Source organism: Lolium rigidum, chromosome 3 (assembly GCF_022539505.1).
Source record: "Lolium rigidum isolate FL_2022 chromosome 3, APGP_CSIRO_Lrig_0.1, whole genome shotgun sequence".
NCBI lineage: Eukaryota > Viridiplantae > Streptophyta > Magnoliopsida > Poales > Poaceae > Lolium > Lolium rigidum.
The window spans coordinates 214,381,712-214,405,281 of record NC_061510.1 but is presented as its reverse complement, the minus strand read 5'-3'; the positions used below and the strand labels follow the sequence as shown (position 1 = coordinate 214,405,281).

The following is a 23,570-nucleotide window of genomic DNA, read 5'->3' as shown; positions in this document are numbered from 1 at the left end:
AGAACCTGTGCACTTTTACAACTATTAATAGGTTAATTCCAATAAATATAATAAAGTAACAATGTAATAAGGATTTTAGTACAATAAATTAGAAAGTTAATGTATGCATTTTACATGTATCAAGGCAATGGCGTGCAGAGAGGGCTTGGCGATGGTGGCTAAACTTCTGATGCAACGGATCAGGGTGGCATCCGATTGCCTGAATGCTATTCGCAGCATTGGGGGTGAGGGAAAAGGTTCGTATAGCCACATAGTTCATGAGATCAAGTAACGAGCGACTGATTTTCATGAGGTTTAGTTTGTTCATGAAGGCTGTTCCACGAACGGCGACGCACATTGCTTGGCAAGAGGATTTGTTTCTCGTGATGTATTTTTCCTGAAAAGTCAAATTAAATAAAGTTTGATAAAAAATAGAAAAATCTATCAACAAATATGATATTTTATACAAACCATATAAAATATATTTCATTATCTATCTAATGATGTTGATTTTTTATTTTGCATGTTAATGATTTTTTGTAAAAACTTGGTCAAACTTAACATAGTTTGACTTCCTAAAAATAATATAAGCCTTAGGGTTTGAAATGGAGGTAGTATATGCTATCTCACGTGAGTGGGACAGTCTCATGCTTGACCAACCATACTCCAATGGTTGTTGCCACTCTTTGTCTACATGCACGGGAGACTAGACATGAATATATTCATGGTTACAACATTTTTTTACTTTGAAAAACAGTAATGATATATCTTGCAGCAAAAAACAACAACGTATGTAACATAGTTTAGCAATATTCTCCTATGAACATGTAACAACTAGCGAAGTGTAGCAAAAGTTGTGTAACATTTGGATCACACCAATGTACCAAAAAAATAGTGTATGCAACAAGTCACATGGTTGCGGAAAAAATGTTGGTAAGGTGTGTCACGGCCTGTAACATAAAAAACAAACTTATCCAACATACATGCTTGCAACATTGGAAAATGACCACGGGGATGTGTTGATTCACCGATATGCTCAATAATGTTGATTCACAGATATGCGCCTGATGAAGATGGGGTTAACAAGAACAGTCAAACTGATGATCCTGAACCCAACCGACGTTGCTTTTAGCACCGGTATATGCACAAAACTGCCATGAATATACCACACACGTGATGGAAAGAATAGAAACACAATGTTGACAATTAGGGACTAAAATAATAACGGTAGGAGCAACCAGGAGCCCTTAAACATTGCGATCTTAGAGCTCTTTAGAGATGTTTGGCTATGCCTTCCGCTCAGTGGCGGAGCTATGTGCAAGTCAGGGGATGTCCCCTCCCCCCATCCCAAAATATTTTAGCCCAAAATCACTTCATATTTAATAAATTTTGACTAAAATAACCTACATTTGGTCCATCTCCCCCCCCCCCCCCACACACACACACACACAATAGTGACCCAAACCTCTTTTGTAGCCCATTTGTACTCCTAGTTGCCCCAACCTCTGCCAATACTTCCCATCAAACAAGGATAAGATGACTCAAAACCGCACGATTTCTCGAGCGGTGACATGGCCGGTGAAGTGGACAATCCAGATGGCCGAGCAAATCCCTGAATCGCAAGAAGATTTCTATGCATTTGACGAGAACACTGTAATTCTACAAAATCATGGTGGCAACAATTTGAAGTATTTCTGGTAAAGAATATGTTGGATCTACAATCACGAGATGCTCGATCTCTCCAATCAAGCGCATGTTGTAGAGCAAACCAAAAAAATGCAGTTTTTTTTTGTGAAAACATCCACCGATGTATTAATAATCATCAACAAAAATACAAAAGGTCTGAAGAATAATAAAAACTACAAATAGGTCTTCAGACCGCCTAACACACCGGCATGAGCCAAAGGCGCGTCGTCATCCTTGTCCCTCCATCACCGGAGCTAGCCAAAACTTTTGGTAGTAGACGTTGTGGTGTGCACAGACGGAAAATCGTCGTGCTAAGGTCCCAAAAGATCAGCGCATCAGAGTAGCAACCTTTCGTCAAAGATGACAAACGCAGAGCCTGACCTGAAACCCCACCAAGAAACACAAAAATCGGAAAATTTGTCGGACACACAACTTCACGTGCCCTCCAGAGCGAGGATAGTGTAGAGAGGACCATTGAATCAAAGGCATACAAGCATTGGTGTCGTCGGGGCTTAGGCACGCTGCATGCGCCTCGGGAACCCTGGATAGGGGCCAAGGTTGATGTTTAAATTATTTGTTGTTGTTGGTGTGTCATCTATTAGAGGGAAGGGTTTATGAGTCAGATAGGGTTGTGATTGAAGTCGACAAACATGGGTGAGGTCGAACTTGAAAACGGTCTCAGAGCCCTCTTTTACGAGTTTCTTGCCATGTTGAGATGCATTTCTTAAGGTTGGTACCTTTTAGGTACTTGCGTGAGTTTTTGTATATGCATCCGTAATCGGGCGTACAGACGTATGTACACACATGTTCTATATTGCGCACATGTACCCATGTTCTATACCTCTGACTCAGCATACATCCCAAAGTAAATAAAGGAAAAAATTATATAAAATAAGAAACGAGCTGCCTACAAAAGAGCGGAGTCCACCACACCTCCAAGGTCTGAAAGGTAATCGAAGGCGGGGAATGCGGCTGCGCTGGCGAAGGGGGCAGAAACCCTAGCCGTCTTGGGATGCCTTTCTTTTCCTCTCCCTCTCCTGATACCGGTTCTGTATGAGCGTTTAGCCCATCCAAAAGTGCAGCTGGCTAATTACCAGCCGTACCAATGTTTGTAGTGAAATAAGTCTGAGTTTAAGCCTGAGTGGGCCTCTTCTTCTTCTTCCTCCTTCTCATCAACGTAGCTATGATAGTAAGGGATGGAGCTCCACGGACTGTCGTCCAAGACGCTGCGGAACCGGCTCCGGAGGAACGTGACGGCCTCGTGCGCCGCCGCCTGTCTCGCCTCCCTGGCCGATGGCCGGCGCTGCGTGAAACTCCAGTGGTTGTATTTGAGTACTGATTTTGTTTTACTTTTAGGGATGAAGATCCGCACGGTCACGCCTGACCTGCCTGGTTTGCGGCTCTTGTGGGTTGCGTAGGAGGGCCGTCTGGTTGCTCCCAGGCAGCTGGCCACGTCCTGCAGCTGCCGCTCCTCCCACGAATCCGCCTCGCGCGGTGGCAGTTCCATGGCGCTCTTGTCCGGGAAGCGTTGTGCCGTCACGCACCGCCATGTCCCATATGATGGTTTTGGTGGCTCGTACGTACGGATGCAGTCCTTGCGCACGTCGTAGGATTGCAGCTGCCGGAAGGGCCGCCGGCAGCCGTAGGCTGCCAGCGACGACACGTTCTTCTCGTCGTCGACGAAGCAAATCTGGTTCTCTCTGATCTTGCCGCTACCTGAGGAGGAGGATGCGTCGACGGCGAAAGCGTCACAGCATGCGTCGCCGACGAAGACCGCGTGCCCACCAAAGTCCTTGACCGGCTCCAGCCGCTCGGCCGTCGTCTTGCCGCCGAGAGCGAACACCCCGACATTGGAGGTGAAGTGTGTGCAGCCGGGCACGCGGTTTCTCCCGAAGGCCCTGCCGATCACGCGCAGCCTCCCATGGAGGACAACCAGGTACAGCTTGGCGTTGCCAAAGTACAAGCGCTGCGGTCCATTGTCATACCCATACCTGGGTGGCCAGCACGGCTTATTACGTTGGAGGTCGCCATCTTGGAAGACGTGGACGCGGGCGTTTGCGTCCACCGCATGGAGTTTCCCCTCGAAGAAGATGATGTCGTGGAGCTCGAACGCCCTGGTGATGGTCCGCCAAGAGCCCCCTCCTAGTCCTAGACCTACACGGCAGACGATGATCTTGCTTGCCATTCCATAGTGGCCGTCGTCATCGTCATTGTAAAGGATGGCAGCAACTGTGCAGCTCTTCGAGTCCGGCGCCGACGACAGCGCGAACTTAACCATCGGCTTTTTCTTCCGCGCCGGCAGCGTGATCCGCTCCATGGTAAAAGCGTTGAGTAGGAAGGGGCGACCTGTGCGCGGCACGAGGGCGAGCCAGTCGCCGAACGAGCCTCGGCAGACGGCAGCAGCGGCATCTTCGGGCAGCGTGACGCGGTGGATGGCGGCGTCGTGCAGGCTGACGCAGTGCCCTGGGGCGACGAGCCATGGCATGGGTGGACGCGGATGAGCAAGCTCGGCGGCGCGCCATGCCTGGCACACGCCGCGGAAGCGGACGCGGTCGCCGAAGGCCGGAGTGAGCCGGTCCAGGATGACGCTGAGCAGGTCGTCCGGAAGTTCGGACCATGGACGGCGGTGCCGCCTCGCTCGTTTCTTGGCCGGTGGCATGATATGAGCACCAGACGGGATTATCGCCGCCACGCGAGGCGACAGATTGAAAGAGATCTTGTAAAGCAACTCAACTCGGCGACAGATTGAAAGAGATCTTGTAATAAAGCAACTCAACTCAAATCCATCAAATAAATACGAGTAATCTTGCTCGTATTAGACATAATATGTTTGGTTGGAATCCGCTGGTGCAGACCCCAGTCGTGATACGCAACAACTCGTCGTCATTTGGTTCAATCTGAACTCAAATTGATCTGGTCTTTCTGCTCTGGCCGTGGTTTTCACGTAATCTGTTCATTGTCCTATAGGTTTCGTTCATTCAAATGCATGTCGTGCCTTCTGATGGTATCTCAAACATTGCAAGACAAACCAGGTACAAATGCAAATCAACTATAGAATTGATTCAATATTTGTAGCATGCGTTACATTACATACATGCAAACGCGAGAAACAGCCCTCTTCTATACAACAGCCACACTCTACAACCTCACATATGTGTGCATCCCCCAATCTATGGAAACAAAAAAGGAGGAGCAAATAGGATGGTGACCAAGCAATCAGCACACGCAGCAACGGATCTGAAAATGATGTACCCAGAGACCATATCAGTCCTTCACATCCCCGACGCCTTCCGAAGACAACTGAAACCTTGCTTCGGCTTCAGCCAGGCAAGGGGAGCTTATTACTTTACAGATTCGCTCCTCTCCTCTTCCCTTGCGAAGAGCAAGCCTGATACCACAAAGTATTGACACGTCAGTAAAAAGAAAGCTCATTAGCTACTACAGGGCACAAAGTTGCAATAGAATTATCAGACTATATAACTCCGAAAGGAACCTTGTTGTGGAAGCATGTGCCATGATGTTCCCGCCGATAGGCTTGACCTGTGGCCCAGCAAACATCGCAGACCCATCCACTTGTGCCACTACTTGATTGGTGATAACCACAGCAACTCCAAACTGCAGCAGCAAGCAATTAATCAAGTTTCAGCACACCAAAACACATTCAACATGGGTTGTTTAATCAACTGGTGTAAATATAAACAACATGCTCCTTTATCAAGATAGGCTGTTGATAAGTGTAAACACCACCTCAATGAATGCTCAGCCATAATCAAAGACTTCAAAATTCAGGATATGTTGACAATTAAGAGAATAGCTTCCTGACCTCGTCTGCTAACTTCTGGAGGCTCCTCAGAAACTTAGCCATATGCATTTGCCTTGCTGATAGCTCCCCTCTACCTGAGAAATCAGTTCTGTACAGAGCTGTGGCACTGTCTACAATCATGAGAGCAAACCTGCACATGTAGATTTTAAAAATTAGAAATCAGTTGCTGCTTGCTATTAGTCTGAAAAATAAACATACATTCAAATTCAGTATACAATAGACAGAGGCTATTTGTCTGAATAATATGCAGCAAATAAACATGATGTGTAAGCAGAACTAAATACAAGTAACATTTGAAAAGCATAGAAGGTGCCAATAGAAATTTTAGCTTGTTGTCCGTACTCCTTGATCAAATTATTACCTTCATAACAGAGTGTGTATTGATTTTAACCCAGGGAAATCATGATCTTTTCAACCTATGCATATGAGATAACTCACAACGGCCCGATGTTAACATTACATCTACATGATTGCACGCATTCTTTCATCTGAAGTGACACTTTTATATAGACTCGAAGTACTACATTGCAATTTTAGTCTCATAAAAACCTTTTATATAGAATGAAAGTATCCACCAAGGGGCTAAATTATGTCAGCAATATACAACCCCTTAGACTTATTAAAAGAATAATGATACCAACAAGTTAATATTGGTGATCTACAAAAAATCAGACTGAAGTTTCATAGATACAATCAGAAGGAAAGAAATGAACTTGCCTGGTCTCTATCATCATGGAAGCTGCCTCCAGCAAAAGTCTGGACTGATGATCAGTATTATAAGCTCTTGCATAAGCCACATTCTCTAATACATCAGCACCATTTAATCCAAACCTAAAATACAGTATTCACTTGTTTAGTAATCAATTTCATGTTAGCATAAAGTAATCGCTGCAACCAAGGTGAGACCTGTCTGCTATCTGGAGGAGCCTCTGTGGTCTGAATGTCCCCTCTGCATCAATGTACAGAGCCTTTCCTTCACCACCACCTTGGTCCAATGGAAGCTGAAATATATCACATTAACATATCATGAGATTAACAACAAGATTAAGGTGGCAGTGCAAAAAATGTCGATAAATAAAATCTCACCTGACATGTAACACATAGGGTGTGGCACAACTGAGTCTTTCCTGAGCGGAACTCACCATATAACTCTGTGATAGATCCTGTTTCTATTCCCCCTGTTGAAGGTAAGTCAGAACAAATACTGAATGATCACAAGTCACTAAAAAAAATCTGCGGAAAAGGGGAAAGGCATGAAAGCTGACAACACATTACCCTCCAATATCTTATCAAGCTCTCTTGATCCAGTTGTAACTTGAATGATCTCTAGCCTCTGTGCATGTAGTTGGCTGGCACTTGTAAATCCCAGTGGAACAAGCTTCGATGCTGCAAAAAAATTGTAGACAGTAAGGATGTTATTGTACAGAACAGAGATTCCATGCAAAATACAACTTCGGCTTCATGATTACTTGCCTGCTTCAATTATCTTGTCAACTTTGGCCTCACTGATTCCTTTGATTTGCAAAAGATCTTTCCTTGGAGTGTAAGCCACAGACTCCACTGTGTGGAGACCAGCATCTTTGAGCTTTTTGACATCTAATGCAGCTATTCCAGATGCCTTGACAGCAAAAGGACAGTGTTAATTAAAACATTTGTTGACAAGAAAAGGGTACTAGGCACAGCTAAAAAGCTTATTAGATAACAATGAAGATGTGAGGATCAAAAGCACCTAAACCATCTTACAAGTTATAACAGCCTTGGCTCATCCTCATAAACCACATTGACAAACAGAATATCACAAAAAAGCTATTCCTACTACAGATTCTTGAAAAACTTCTAATATTAAGCAATGCATGCATACCGTTTGGTCATGGTACTCATTTCGACATAGTGCTGATATAGGAGAATGACAAGCCAGGCGCATATGAAATATTTTAGTCTTTGGCACATTCACATGTGCAGTAACATAATAATTTGAAACAACTCCTGCTAATAGCAAATTTACAAGGAAGACAGCAGATGGTACAATTTTTTGCTATATTTTCCGAACAAGGTACCTTGACAAACAGAACATCGGAAAAAAGCTTTGATAAACATTACATCACAAAAAGCTATTCCTAGTACAGCTTCTTGAGGAAATTATAGTATTATAAACCGTGTATTCCGTTTGGAACAAGATACAATATTCAGATAACAAGGTATTCATTTCAAACTACTGCTCATATAGGAATATGAGTATATGACAAGTCAAGCACATATGAAGTATTTTAGTCTATGGTACATTCACGTGTGCAATAACATAGTGATTTGGAATAACCCGTGCTAAGATAAATTTGCATAGAAGACAGCGGATGGTGACTTGTTGGTACATTTTCCAAGCGTTTTTTAGATGCAAGAACCCAATAATCCACTGGAGATCATAATCATGATGCACAATCGAGACAACAGCCTCTAAGTAGAGGTTGGCATGTATTGAAACTATGAACAGAACCCGCATCTGTAAGAACAAATGCGCCCAAAAGGATCAAAGCAAGAATCCTCCGCCTTAACTGGAACTTAGCGTTCTGTGACCCAGAATACGCAAAACAACCGCAATAGACATATAACGCAGGCAAAGCACCATGTCATCTCAACAGCAAGCGCATCGGAAATTCCAAGAAATGTTTTTACCTGAAGCCATTTAGGAAGAAAATCGAACCAAGAACCTGGGTTTTGTGACCAAGATTCTGTAGAAACGCCTAAACCCTAATCGTGACACGAAAACTCGGAACAGAAACCATTTCAATTCGCCCACGGGAGGACCGGAAAGTCAAGAGATGCGCTGCATTGTCGCAATTTGGGTGGGGGGCGGCAAGAACCGAATCATGAACCTGCGGCTCTTCCCCCAAGATTCTAGCTCTGCACCCCAAGAACCTAACAGAAACCCTAAACCGAGGCAAACGTCCCCGCGGACAGGAAACCCGAAGAAACGTTCTTACCTGACGGTAATTTGGGGAGAAACACCTCAGGAACGAATCAATAACCTGGGCTTGTGTGACCAAGAATCTGCAGAAACAACTTCAAATCCTGATCGCGGCACCAAAACTTGGAACGGAAACGATTTCATTTCGCCCACAAGAGGACCGGAAACTCAAGAAATGCGCGACATTTGGGGGGGCGGGCAAGAATCGAATCAAGAACCTGCGGCTCTTCCCCCCAGGAATCCAAGAACCCTGCACCCCAAGAACCTAGCAGCGACCTCGAATCGAGACGAACCCGGACCAATCGTCCTCCGTGCGGACAGGGAACCCCAATAGGTCTCGACCGTGAGGACGACATCTGGGGGAGAAGTAGCGGACGGGGGGAGATTCGGCTAGGGTTTCGATGGGGTGGGCGAGGCAATCAAGTACCTGGAGATGCTCGATGGGGAAGGGCCCGTGCTCCACCTCCTCCTGCTCCACCGCCGCCGTCTTCTGCTGCGCCGCCGTCGCCGCCATCGGTCCAACTCGCGGCGAGCGAGAGAGAGAGAGAGATGGGGGAAGAGGGAGGCTTGCTTGGGAAGGAAATGGGGAGGGCGCCAAGGCGGAGACGGTGGGAGAGGCTTTTATTGGAACTTCTCTGAGCCTATAATGGGCCTGAACGGGCCCAGGCCCAGCTAGGAGTGTCCGGGTAAGCCCAAAGTGGAGGCCGACAGGTGGGTCCAGCATGGACCTAGAAAAAGAAGAATTAGGCCATCTCTAATGTTGCGACCTAAATGGACGCCCACATCGTCCGTTTGCGTTCGTTTGGCCGGGCGTGTGGACGCATAGATAGTAGTCGGCGTCTGTCCGGCATTTTGGATCGCTCTGCACCCAACGCGGTCAGATATGGGTCACGTCCATAGAATTTGGCATTTGGCCTTTAAATTCAATATAAGGCATATAAAACAATAAAAAATATAAATAAGTTTAAATGATCAAGATTTATTACATAAAATTATTGTCCACCTATTAAATTACAAAGTACTTATTTCAAAAAAATGTAAAATGATACAACTGGCCTAGGCATTGTTTTCTTTAGGATTTTCGTCATTGTTGTTGTTTGCAACATTGTTGCCAACATGCTCCCACATGTGCTCAACCAAATCAGCATGCAGCTGGTTGTGAACCGTTTGATCTTGAATTTCGTGATGCACATGGAGGATATCCTGGAATGAAGCCAGACCACCTTGAGGAGCAACCAACTCTCCCTGGCCTTCCCAATCATTATCAAACAGCGAATCATCCCGCTCTATCTCAACAATCATGTTATGCATGATTACACAAGCGGTCATCACCTCCCACAGAGTTTGCACACTCCATGCTCTAGCAGGGTGTTTGACGATAGCCCAACGAGCTTGGAGCATGCCAAACGCCCGCTCGACATCTTTCCGGGCCGCCTCTTGCTCTTTGGCAAACTTTGCCTCCTGCTCTGAATTGGGATTACTGGTTGTCTTCACGAGTGTAGCCCAAGGTGAATATATACCATCAGCAAAGTAGTATCCCTTGTTGTAGTGGTGGTCATTGATCTCAAAATCCACATTAGGGGACTGACTGTGCGCATCAAACACCGGAGAGCGTTGCAGCGCATTGATGTCATTGTGCGACCCGGCCATTCCGAAGAATGAGTACCAAATCCATGTGTCATGTGAAGCAACGGCTTCAAGAATCATTGTGCACCCCTCAGAATGGCCATTGTACGTCCCCAACCAACCAAAATGGCAGTCTTCCACTGCCAGTGCATGCGGTCTATGCTGCCAAACATCCCAGGAAACCCCTGGAAGCGTTGATTGACAACAGATGGGATGTGCACTCTGCAGTAGGTTGGCGCAAATATTATTCACCAAACACATCGATCACTGCTCTGCAGAACCTGTACATTGATTCCAAGCAGCTGGACTCGCTCATCTGGACGTACTCATCTACGTAATCACCGGCAACACCATATGCTAGCATCCTAATCACTACCGTGCATTTCTGATACGAAGACAGGCCTACCTTGCCAACTACATCCTGTTTGGCGATAAAGTAGTCATCGTAGACCTTGATGCCATCCATTATCTGGATGAACACCGGTCTGGACATCCGAAAACAGCGACAAAACAAGGCCGGTGTGAACAATGCCTTGTTGTGGTGGAAGTAGTCATAGAAGAGCATGTCGTGGCCGCGTTCTCTTTTACGGTCCAAGGCCGGCGCGCGCCCCGGCTAGGACCCCCGGTACACGGGGATTTGCGCGACATTGTGCTCCTGGATGAGCAACATAGCCTCCGTGAGAAAGTCGTCCTCAGACTCATCGTCTGAGGACGTGTCGATGAATTTCTTGTAGAAGAACTTGTCGTTGTTGTCCACCATGATCTACAAATGAAATGGGACAAATTATTAGTTCACCCATTTCATCGAACACCCCGTGAGAGGGGGCAATCCAATGCCTCTATAGAGACCTGGAGGCAATGGCCGTCCCGCCGACTTGTGGCCTGGAAGCACGGTGCACGAGAGATCACTTTTGCCGGCAACGACGAAGCTGATGACGGTGGGAGGTCTCGCGGCGGCGAGAGGACCACAACGTCGGTGGCAGCGTCCTTCGACGTTGCACCGAGGCCACGAAAGCACAAGCGGAAGCGCCGGGCCACGTCCTATGCTGCCGCACCGCTTGTCTACGTCTCAAAGTCGGTGGTCGGCGTCGACAGCGGTCGCAAATCAACGATCGTGGGGTGGCGGCGGAGCGGGGGGAGATGTGTATGACGGGTATGTGTTTTGGAAGGCAGACAGGAGGGCCAGGGGAGGACAAGAGAAGACGCGAGAGGCCAGCCCCTGGTGTCCACGTCCACGCAAACGAGGCCCATATTTGGGTCCGCTTTGGTCGTCCCGGACGCCGCGGCCATCCGTTTTTAGGATGGGTCCGCGCGCTAGGCCGTGTTTTTATCCGATTTGACCCGTCCGGACGTGCGGGCGCGAAATGGGTCGTCCCGTTGGAGATGGCCTTAGAGCCATTCTAGATAAGATCATTAAACGAATTTCCAGTTGGCGAGTTAAGCTGCTTTCTTACAAAGGCAGGCTGATCCTTTTGCAAGCATGTATTGCTAGCATCCCAATGTACTTGTTATCTTTCCTCAAATTTCTTATATGGTCTATTAAAGCGATTAATTCACAAATGGCTCGTTCCTTTTGGAATAATGTTGGGAATTCTCATAAATATCATTTGGAATTTTAATCTCTGTTTGTTGTCATCTTGGATTAGGAGATATCATTTAGATGACAATAAAATTTGGAAAATAATTGTGGATTATAAGTATAATCTCTCTCCTAATATCTTTAATGCTAAACTTGTACACTGCTCCCATTTTTGGAAAGGGATTATGTGGGCTGCTTCATCGGCTAAGGTTGGGTATAGATGGAATGTTGGTAATGGTAAAAAGAGAGTGGATTTGGTGACCGCGTGTATACGTGAGCACGCATCAGCTATCGTTGGATCGCTTTTGAGATTCTGCCATTCCGATCTCTGAACTGACGGCACCACACGGTGTCAAACAGAATCTGCTTTTTGTTTGTTGTTCTAGACCCGGTGCACTCTCTCTCCTTCCTCTTTCTTCTCTCTTTTAGTACTTCCCGAACGCAAGTAAAAAGGTCTCCGCAAAAACTATCTGACGGAGCAGAGGACGAGATCCCAGCAATTCACGGGAGAGAATCCCATATGAAAAAATTGATCCCAAATCGAATTAACCCCAAAGCGGGTGCGGTGGACGAGATCCCGTGAGCCATGCCTTCCGGTCGACGGACGAGGCACGGTGGTCGAGGACGGACGGCGCGCGTGTGGAGGACGAACGGCAACGCGCGGTGGTGGAGGAGGATGGACGGAGACGCGCATATGTAGCTGAGGATGGTGGCCGGTTGAGGACGGACGGCGCCGCCCCTTGACTTCCTCTGTGTGTCCGCCATGACTGTCGGTCGGCGAGGCGCCATCTGCGCGTGGGGAACTAGTAGGGCATCGATCTGCTCTTGGCGTGTGGGGCGCCATCAGACCTTGCGTCGCCCGGCGAAGGAGAACGCGGAGTGTAACCTCCCACGGCCAAGACGCCCCACTCCACCATCGCGCGGCGCCTCAATCCCGCGTCTCTCCACGCTAGCAATTCTAAATCCTTTAACTGCTCCAGAAAGGCCAAAGACTGCACCATGCCGTTCACCATACTTTTTCACATTTCATCATCTGATCCAGTAATCGAGATACACGAGCTTGGGCTTCTTCCTAACCTGTAAATAAGTGCACATTTAGTCATTGACATTTAATTCAGTTATATTCAGTTAGGAAGTGCAGTGGCAGTAGCAATTGCAATATTCACAGAATACTCCGTGGTTCACTTAGCAGGAGTAGTACTCCTAACGCAGTACACAAGCAAACTCAAAGAAGGGGTATCGAATTGAATATTTACTCACAGAAGGAGTACCAGCTAGCTGAGGCTGATGCAGATCTTGAAGAGATTCCTTGATGCAGAGCGTGAAGGCGGCCTCCTCCTCGTTCTCACCCTCCCCCACAGACGACGCCGACACCAGTGCTAGCAGCACGCCCAGCCGTGGCCGTGTAGAATTCGGCTCTCCCAAGATCGACCTGACGGACAAGCACGAACAGCTCCGGTGGCCAAGTCGCCGCCGGTCATGAGTTGGCGCGTGAGGTGAGCGCCTCTTCGTGGATGCGGGAGCAGGCCGAATCGGACGCCAAAGCGCCTCTTCATACGGGAGCAAACCAAATCGGAAGCTGGAGGAGGCCAAATCGGAGTGGACAGGAGCGGCTCGCCCGGGATTTCACCGCTGACGGGGGAGAAGGCGGCGGCGGCGGTCGATCAAGTGGGCCGCGCTGATTCTCCAGCGAGCGCGCGTTAGGAGCACGAGCCACAGGCGAGCCCCTGTCACGCACGGCCGACGAGCCCGGATTTCGTCGCCGCGTCGCGCCTGATCTCTGCCCCCGTGCCTCAATTTGGCAATGGGGCCCATTCCCCGATCCCGGTGGTTAATTTACCTATTAGGGGATGGTTTTGGTTAGTACTTCATCCCCGTGGGGGTCTTATTGGAGGCAAACTCTCCCCGTTAGGCAAGGTGGGGATGGGTCTATGTTACCACTATCCATACTCGATAACCGTGAAATCCCCGTTAGGCACATGACATGTGGCACTGGGGTACAAGATAGGTATGTATATATACCAGAAAACCCTAATCCTTTTGTGCTCACATTTCCCCTTCCGTCCCCAACCGCCGTAGCCCCCAAACCCCAACTCCCAAATGCTCGCCTCTCCTTTCTAAACTCCTGATCCAGCCAACCCCGTTATCCTACCATGTTGTCATTTTATTTTGGGCTCATAGTTACTAGCTAAAGCGGGGTTGGTTAACCGATGGTTATTTGTTTACCCGATGGGGATGGGGATGGTAAAAGAAGTGGACCCATGACAGTTAGTGGGGATGGGGATGGAGAAAATTTTCCTGCACAGGAATGATTATGGTTGAGCAATAACCAGTGGTTAGTGTCCTCGTTGCCCGCTGCCTGGTGCACCGTTCCATGGCAGCCATGGCTTCTACCTGGTTGGTTTGATGGGGAGCGGGGTGATACGTCCAAAACGTATCTACTTTCCCGAACACTTTTGCTATTGTTTTGCCTCTAATTTGTGTATTTTGGATACAACTAACACGGACTAACGTTGTTTTCACCAGAATTGCCCTAGTGTCTTATTTTTGTGCAGAAACTCAACTTTCAGGAAAATCCCCGGAAATAATTGCGAAGGGCCTATTTTCCCAGAAGACTCACGGAGCCAGAAGGGCAGGCCAAGGGGAGGCCCACGGCCCCCACACCATAGGCCGGCGCGGCCAAGGAGGGGGGCGCGCCGCCCTATGGTGGCGTCGCCAAGGCCAGCCCCCGACGCTCCCCTCTGGACTACTTAAGGCTTTTGACCTAAAAACGCACGGGGGTTCGACCATATTTCCAGAAGACATCCAGAACTCAGCCGCCATCGCGAAACTCCGTCTCGGGACCAGAAACTCTGTTCTGGCACCCTGCCGGGACGGGGAATTGGAGGAGATCATCGCCATCATCACCATCGACGCCTCTCCATCGACCATCCATGCTTCCCCCATCCATGTGTGAGTAATTCCCCGCTGTAGGCTGAAGGGGATGGTAGGGATTGGATGAGATTGATCATGTAATAGTCATAAGATTGTTAGGGCATAGTGCCTAGTATCCGTTGTTCGTACTTTTATGATATTGTTGCAACTTGTTATGCTTAATGCTTGTCACTAGGGCCCGAGTGCCATGATTTCAGATCTGAACATGTTATTGATTCATGATGATATTCATTGTTTTATGATCTTACCTGCAAGTTGTATACACATATTGCTGTCCGGAACCCGATGCCCCAAAGTGACAGAAATTGGGACAACCGGAGGGGAAGGCTGTGATATGAGGATCACATGTGTTCACGGAGTGTTAATGCTTTGCTCTGGTACTCTATTAAAAGGAGTACCTTAATTACCAGTAGTTTTCCTAGAGGCCCGGCTGCCACCGGCTGGTAGGACAAAAGATGTTGTGCAAGTTTCTCATTGCGAGCACGTACGACTATATACGGAACACATGCCTATGATTGTTTAGTACTTGGATACTGTTTTATTACTATCTGCAAATGCCCTGCCTTGATTGTTACATGAGTTCTCTTATCCATGCAGCGCCCGTTCATCCATCCCCGTGCCTACAGTATTTTAATCCTGCTGTTTACTATAATCACTACTCGTTGTCTTTGTTACGCTGCTGCTTATATTTCACTACTGCTACTACTATAAAACTGTTGCTACTGATAAACTCTTGCGAGCAAGTCTATTTCCAGGTGCATCTGAATTGACAACTCCGCTGTTAAGGCTTATAAATATTCTTTGGCTCCCCTTGTGTCGAATCAATAAATTGGATTTTACTTCCCTCGAAGACTGTTGCGATCCCCTATACTTGTGGGTCATCAAGACTATTTTCTGGCGCCGTTGCCGGGGAGCATAGCTTTATTTGCAAGTTCACCTGAATTGATATTGTTCACTGCAAATTCTCCATCATGGGTAAACCTCGCGATACTAAAGTCGCCATATTACCATCCACTACAAGAAAATGTATAACTCTGAGTACCTCTGCTGCTCTTGATTCACCATCTGTGATAAGTCAACTTGTTTCACCACCACAAGCTTCACGTGTTGGTACTTCTGCTGAAACTGAAAATTCCTCTGATAATTTTGATGATGCTTCTACTGTGCTTGATGATAATGGTTCATTAGGTCCTTTTATAGATGCTACAATTGCTAGGTCTAGACAAATTGAAAATACTGTTACACCTGTTAATTCACCTGAGTCTGTTGAACACTCTAGTGATGATCTTGATGAAGATTATGTGGAACTTGATGATGATTTTATTGATAAATGTAATGCTACTATTGATGCAACTAACATTAAAAAGCTTCTTGCACAACGTGCTGTTAGATATAAACTGTCTCCTGATCCTAAATTTGCCACATCTCCTATAAACATTAAGGATAAGGATTATGATTTTTCTCTTGATTTATCTCATATATCTATTGTTGAGAAAACACCTTTTTGTGGTACTGAAAAAGAAAGTGATGTAGAGCACATGAATGAGCTTTCTACTTTGAGTAGCTTGTTTTCTGATGATATTAAGAAGCGTACTTATTTTGTTGCTAATAATTTTCCTTTCTCATTAAAGGATGATGCTAAAATTTGGTATAATATTTTGCCTCCTGATTCTATTGATAGTCCAAAAGGTTTGCTTGATGTTTTATTTCGGAAATACTTTCCTGCTAGTGCTCAACATATTGCCTTGCAGAAAATTTATAGTTTTGACCAGGAAGATGGAGAGAAATTGCCTGAAGCATGGGCAAGGTTTTGCTCTCTTATCAGAGCTCGGCCTGGACATGATTTGGAAAAGCATGACTTACTTGATATATTTTATAGTGGACTAACCATTGAGTCTAGAGCATACCTGGATAGTTGTGCTGGTTGTGTTTTTAGGAAAAGAACTCCAGACGAAGCTGAGGAATTGTTGGCTAGAATAAGCCAAAATCATGATGATTGGACTACACCTGAACCAACACCAACACCAATATTGAAGAAGAGGGGTATGATTGAATTAAATGATGAAGATATGAGGGAAGCCAAGAAATCTCTTAAAGAGAAAGGTATTAAATCTGAAGATGTGAAGAATTTACCTCCCATAGAAGATTTATGTAAGATAACTCCCCCTTCATCCATGATTGAGGTACATTCTCTTCAATGCTTTGATAAAGGAGATATTCCTTATTCAAAACCTCCTGATCAATGTTTAGATGAATTTGATAATTATGTTGTTAAGCAAGATAATTTTAATATGAGAGTAGAGAATCATTTAATGGAAAATTCTCACGCTATTAGTAAATTGCATGATATTGTGGAGAGAACCTCCAATGATGTTAAGATGCTTGTTAAACATTTTCATATGGTTCAAACTCAAATTGATCAACTCACTAAAGTGCAAAATGACTTGTTAAAAAATACTCATAAAGAAGAACATGCTTATGAAGTAACAACTAGAGGTGGTGTTTCCACTCAGGATCCTCTATATCCTGAGGGGCATCCCAAAAGAGTTGAACAAGATTCTCAACGAACTAAAGAAATTAGTGATCCTTCTAAGAAAAAGAAGAAGAAACATAAAACTGTTGTAGAATCTTCTGAACCTGTTAATGATCCTAATAGTATTTCTATTTCTGATGCTGAAACTGAAAGTGGTAATGAACATGATAAAGATAATGATAAGAATGATGTTTCTGATAAAGAAGAGATTGAAAATGAACCTGAAAAGCATGCAAAAAATAAAAAGTACACTAAATAAGATTTTATTGCTAAGAAACATGGTAATGAAAGAGAACCTTGGGTTCAAAAGCAAATGCCTTTTCCTGTTAAGAAACTAAAATCAAAGGAGGAAGAACACTATAATAAATTTTGTGATTGGATGAAACCTTTGTTTTTGCAAATCCCTTTGACTGATGCTATTAAATTGCCTCCTTATTCAAAGCATATGAAAGATATTGTCTCTAACAAAAGGAAAATTCCTAATGAGGAGATTTCCACTATGCTTGCTAATTATTCTTTCAATGGCAAGGTTCCAAAGAAGCTGGGAGACCCAGGTATACCAACTATCCCTTGTTCCATCAAGAATAATTATGTTAGAACTGCTCTATGTGATTTGGGAGCAGGAGTTAGTGTTATGCCTTTTTCTCTTTACAAGAGACTTGATCTAGATAAGTTGATACCTACTGATATATCTTTGCAAATGGCTGATAAATCTACTGCTGTTCCTGTTGGTATATGTGAGGATGTTCCTGTTCAAGTTGCTCATAATTGCTTAATATTAACTGATTTTGTTGTGTTGGAAATGCTCGAAGATGATAATATGTCTATTATTCTTGGAAGACATTTTCTTAACACTGCGAGGGCTGTTATTGATTGCAATAAAGGAAAAGTCACTTTCAATGTTGATGACAAGGAACATACTTGTTTATTTTCCCAAGAGGACTGATAAAGTATATGGAGTTAATACAATTTCTAATTTGAGATCTATCAAAGTGGGAGATATTGATTGTCCAATATATGAGCCTAAAGAAGAATATCAAACTATTGTGATTGGATCCATATCAATACAATATAAGGTAACATGATTGATTTGAGGTTTATTTCTTCTTATGACATGTAAAATTTATTTGGTGGCAAGACTTGATCAACCTTGTTAACAAGTATATTTTATACGCATAAAAGAGCTAAACAACATTTCTTTGTTTCTCCACTTGTTTTACTTGCTGTAGTACCACTTGTTTTGCAAGATGCTTAAGTTGTTTAGAAGTTTGAAAATCATTTTCTACCCTGAAATAGTAATTTAACACCCAGAAATGTGCGTTTTTCGAAGTTCTCAAAAATTTACAAAAATTATACCGTTGGTCCTATTTTCGAAATGCAACCTGGGAGTGCCTGGGGCTGACCAGTGGGGCACCCCAGGGCTGGCCCCCATGTGCCGGTGCGGCCAAGGAGGGGGCGCGCCACCCTGTGGTGAGGGCCCCACCTGGCCTCACTCAGTCATCCCTTCCACTCATTCCATTCTCTCTCCAGAAAAAACTCGTACCAGTTCGTTCTCACTCGCGTTTTCGCTCGAGAGCTCAGGATTTTTCGATCTCCTTGCTCAGCCCATCTTTGCTGCTGAGATTTGGAGCATTTGTTCTCTGGTATGTGACTCCTCCGATTATCCAAATAGAATTTTATATAGTTGAGTATATCTTGAGTAATTTGCTGTTGTAGGTGACATGTTAAGTGAGTTTGCATGCTTGATTCAAGTTGTAAAAATTAGTTTTGATGCATGTTTAGTACTCTATCAGGTTCCTATGGTAGTTTCCCTCATTTATATGTCTCAAAATCAACTTTTATAATGATTGTTGAAAAAATTCAGAAAATGGAGTGGAACAGACCTCAACTCAATCAACATGAATTGGAGGTGCATGAAGTTATGAGAGTCCACCGTGAAGAGGGGGTATTCCCCTCCTACTACCCCTGCACCGATTTCATGAGGAGTGCAGGAATTTTTCAGGATGTTCAAAATCTAATTTCCAATGCAGGGTTAGAAGATTTTGTTGTTGGTGAACCTTACCAATATGGAAAACTAACCATGTCGGTGGTGCAGGATTTTGAATTCCATTGGTCCCAACCTAACCCCATGGTTCAATATAAAATCTACAATAAAACTGTCAACTTGCCCTTTGATGATTTTTGTGCAGCTATTAAAGTGCCACAGTGGGGATCGCGTGAGAAGATTAGGGGGCTGCCATCGAAACTCTTGAAACTTTACGAGATGATTTGTCAAGGGAGAAGTTTCTCGGATGAGAGTGGTAAAATTCGTAGTATTCAACTCCCATCTATTCGCTATTTTGCTTACTTTATCACCAAGTGCGTTCTGGCTAGAAAGAATGCAAGTAAGTTATCTATCCATGACTTGGTTTTCTTAGCTGCTGCATTGCAACATGATAGAACTTATAATTTGGGTGCTTTGATAGCATTTAGACTTGCTACTAACCGTGATAAAGGAGGAATATGTGGAGGTCTCATTGCTTCTCGTTTGCTAGCTATGCATGGTGTAGAACCTCACCCTCTTGATGTTCAGCTCTCTGTAGAGAAAATTGATATTGTTTCCATGATAAAACATGACTTTGTTTCTAATCGGTCTAAGTTTAATAACCTGTACTATGAGATAACCTTTTTCAAGAAAAAGTGGAGAGTAATTAAATCCGAAAGGCTAGTTGGATTGCTCGCACTCGCTTTGTTTAACCTTGATTCCAGGAACGGTTGGTCGGTCACAGAAGATGAACTTGATGCATACATAGAAAGTTGCGGCCATCACGCAGCGGACGGCATGGAGGAGGCCGAGGAACCCCTCGACTTTTCATCCAACACAGCAAGTTCTTCACATCATCATTTCGGGCATGTGGAGCCTTCATCCTTTTCTTCGGCACATGGATCTTATTACGACCACGCCATGTATGATCCACCAGCGTGGAACCCTGACCCTCGCTGGGGTTGATCTCCACTTAGGCCAAAAGCCTAAGCTTGGGGGAGGTATGCCGGCATCACTCATTCATTGCATATTACAATTGCCGGATATGTGTACATACTTGTTTCGCTTCTTATGGTTGCCTCTAATATGAGGAAGATGATATTTGGGGAAGTGCTGTCTAAAAAACAGATTCTGGACTGATACTAAAAAAATTCCTGTGCGTAGCCAGAACGTTATTTTGAGCTGCAAATTTTTGTGCATGTTCCCCAGGTTATTATCTAACTTTCATTAGTTGAGCACTTTTCTAGTTGAACAGCAGAAGATTTTCGAAAAAATTGATTACTGTACTGCTGTCAAGTTTTGGCAGATTTCTGCTACTTTGCTTTTCTGTGATTCTTTTAGTTTTTATTCTCTTGTTTTTGCTTTGTTTCTTTTCTAAAACACAAAAAGACCAAAAATATTTCTGTTGTTTCTCTTCATCATTTGTTTATTTGGTTTCTTGTTCCTATTTTGCTTTATCTACTATCGTTGGTTTGCTATGAGAAAACCCAAATTTTTTTTTGCTTTGTTTGCTTGTTTCCTTTTGTTCTTGTTTCCAATTCGAAAACACCAAAAATATTTGTTGTTCTTCTTTGGTTTTTGTAAAGTTCATTATGGAGTTCGGCGGTCTCCGGTGGTTGGAGCTTGGTTTTCATTTCATATTATTCAAGCTACACAAGTGAAAGGCAATAATGACGATCTACGACAACTTGACTGTGGTGAGAGGTGATGTCTACGCCCCCCCTCCTTTTCCTGTAGACAGTGTTGGGCCTCAAAGAGCAGAGGTTTGTAGAACAGCAGCAAGTTTTCCCTTAAGTGGATCACCCAAGGTTTATCGAACTCAGGGAGGAAGAGGTCAAAGATATCCCTCTCATGCAACCCCGCAACCATAAAGCAAGAAGTCTCTTGTGTCCCCAACACACCTAATAGGTGCACTAGTTTGGCGAAGAGATAGTGAAATACGGGTGGTATGAATAAGTAGTAGCAACGGCACCGAGAAAAGTGCTTTGCCCGAGACGATAAACAAGCAGTAGTAACACGCAAGTAGTAACGCGAAGAAAACAAGTAAACAAGCAGCGATAGCGATATTTAGGAACAAGGCCTAGGGATCATACTTTCACTAGTGGACACTCTCAACATTGATCACATAACAGAATAGATAAATGCATACTCTACACTCTTGTTGGATGATGAACACCATTGCGTAGGATTACACGAACCCTCAATGCCGAAGTTAACAAGCTCCACAATATTCAATGTTCATATTTAAATAACCTTAGAGTGCAAGATAGATCAACACAGCCAAACCAAGTACTAACATAGCATGCACACCGTAACCTTCACACTATGAAAGGAGGAATAGATCGCATCAATACCATCATAGTAATAGTTAACTTCATAATCTACAAGAGATCACAATCATAGCATAAACCAAGTACTTCATGATGCACACACTGCCAACATTACATCATGGAGGAGGAATAAACTACTTTAATAACATCACTAGAGTAGCACATAGATGAATTGTGATACAAAACTCATATGAATCTCAATCATGTAAGGCAGCTCATGAGATCATTGTATTGAAGTACATAGGAGAGAGATTAACCACATAGCTACCGGTACAGCCCCGAGCCTCGATGGAGAACTACTCCCTCCTCATGGGAGACAGCAGCGTTGATGAAGATGGAGGTGGAGATGGCAGCGGTGTCGATGGAGAAGCCTTCCGGGGGCACTTCCCCGTCCCGGCGGCGTGCCGGAACAGAGACTCCTGTCCCCCAGATCTTGGCTTCGCGATGGCGGCGGCTCTGGAAGGTTTCTCGTACCGTGGCTTTTCCGTATCAAGGTTTTAGGTCCAGGGGCTTTATATAGGCGAAGAGGCGGCGTCAGAAGGTCGAAGGGGCGCCGACACTATAGGGGGGCGCGGGCCCCCCTGGCCGCGCCGGCCTAGGGTTTGGTGGGCCTGTGCCCCCTCTCTGGCGGTTCTCGTGAGTTCTGGATGCTTCCGGGCAAAATAGGAACCTGGGCGTTGATTTCGTCCAATTCCGAGAATATTTCGTTACTAGGATTTCTGAAACCAAAAACAGCAGAAAACAAGAACTGGCACTTTGGCATCTTGTTAATAGGTTAGTTCCAGAAAATGCACGAATATGACATAAAGTGTGCATAAAACATGTAGATATCATCAATAATGTGGCATGGAACATAAGAAATTATCGATACGTCGGAGACGTATCAGCATCCCCAAGCTTAGTTCCTGCTCGTCCCGAGCAGGTAAACGATAAACAAAGATAATTTCGGAGTGACATGCCATCATAACCTTGATCATACTATTTGTAAAGCATATGTAGTGAATGCAGCGATCAAAACAATGTATATGACATGAGTAAACAAGTGAATCATATAGCAAAGACTTTTCATGAATAGTACTTAAAGACAAGCATCAATAAGTCTTGCATAAAAGTTAACTCATAAAGCAATAATTCAAAGTAAAGGCATTGAAGCAACACATAGGAAGATGAAGTTTCAGCGGTTGCTTTCAACTTATAACATGTATATCTCATGGATATTGTCAACATAGAGTAATATAACAAATGCAATATGCAAGTATGTAGGAATCAATGCACAGTTCACACAAGTGTTTGCTTCTTGAGGTGGAGAGAAATAGGTGAAGTGACTCAACAATAAAAGTAAAAGAATGGTCCTTCAAAGAGGAAAGCATCGATTGCTATATTTGTGCTAGAGCTTTGATTTTGAAAACATATAGAGATCATAAAAGTAGAATTTTGAGAGGTGTTTGTTGTTGTCAACGAATGGTAGTGGGCACTCTAACCCCCTTGCCAGACAAACCTTCAAAGAGCGGCTCCCATTTTATTTTATTTTTGTGTGGCACTCCTTCCAACCTTTCTTTCACAAACCATGGCTAACCGAATCCTCGGGTGCCTCGCCAACAATCTCATACCATGAAGGAGTGCCTTTTTATTTTAGTTTTATTATGATGACACTCCTCCCCACCTTTGCTTTCTCAAGCCATGGCTAACCGAATCCTTCGGGTGCCGTCCAACAATCACATACCATGGAGGAGTGTCTATTTTTATTAATTAATTTGGGACTGGGAATCCCATTGCCAGCTCTTTTTGCAAAATTATTGGATAAGCGGATGAAGCCACTAGTCCATTGGTGAAAGTTGCCCAACAAGATTGAAAGATAAACACCACATACTTCCTCATGAGCTATAAAACATTGACACAAATCAGAGGTGATAAATTTTGAATTGTTTAAAGGTAGCACTCAAGCAATTTACTTTGGAATGGCGGAGAAATACCATGTAGTAGGTAGGTATGGTGGACACAAATGGCATAGTGGTTGGCTCAAGTATTTTGGATGCATGAGAAGTATTCCCTCTCGATACAAGGTTTAGGCTAGCAAGGCTATTTGAAACAAACA

At 44.6% G+C, this 23,570-nt stretch overlaps 1 protein-coding gene across 1 annotated transcript; it reads right to left on the bottom strand.

Annotated features, from left to right (window-relative positions):
• Window positions 1–4,702: 4,702 nt before the first annotated feature.
• On the bottom strand, window positions 4,703–8,967 carry LOC124698947 (DNA repair protein RAD51 homolog A). The gene is made up of 9 exons (XM_047231330.1): window positions 8,878–8,967; window positions 6,962–7,106; window positions 6,764–6,874; window positions 6,575–6,666; window positions 6,395–6,489; window positions 6,206–6,319; window positions 5,489–5,618; window positions 5,159–5,280; window positions 4,703–5,053 (listed from the first exon to the last, which is right to left on the bottom strand). Exons 1-9 carry the CDS (start codon window positions 8,962–8,964, stop codon window positions 4,930–4,932), a joined length of 1,020 nt encoding a protein of 339 aa, XP_047087286.1. The 5' UTR covers window positions 8,965–8,967; the 3' UTR covers window positions 4,703–4,929.
• Between the last annotated feature and the right edge of the window lie 14,603 nt (window positions 8,968–23,570).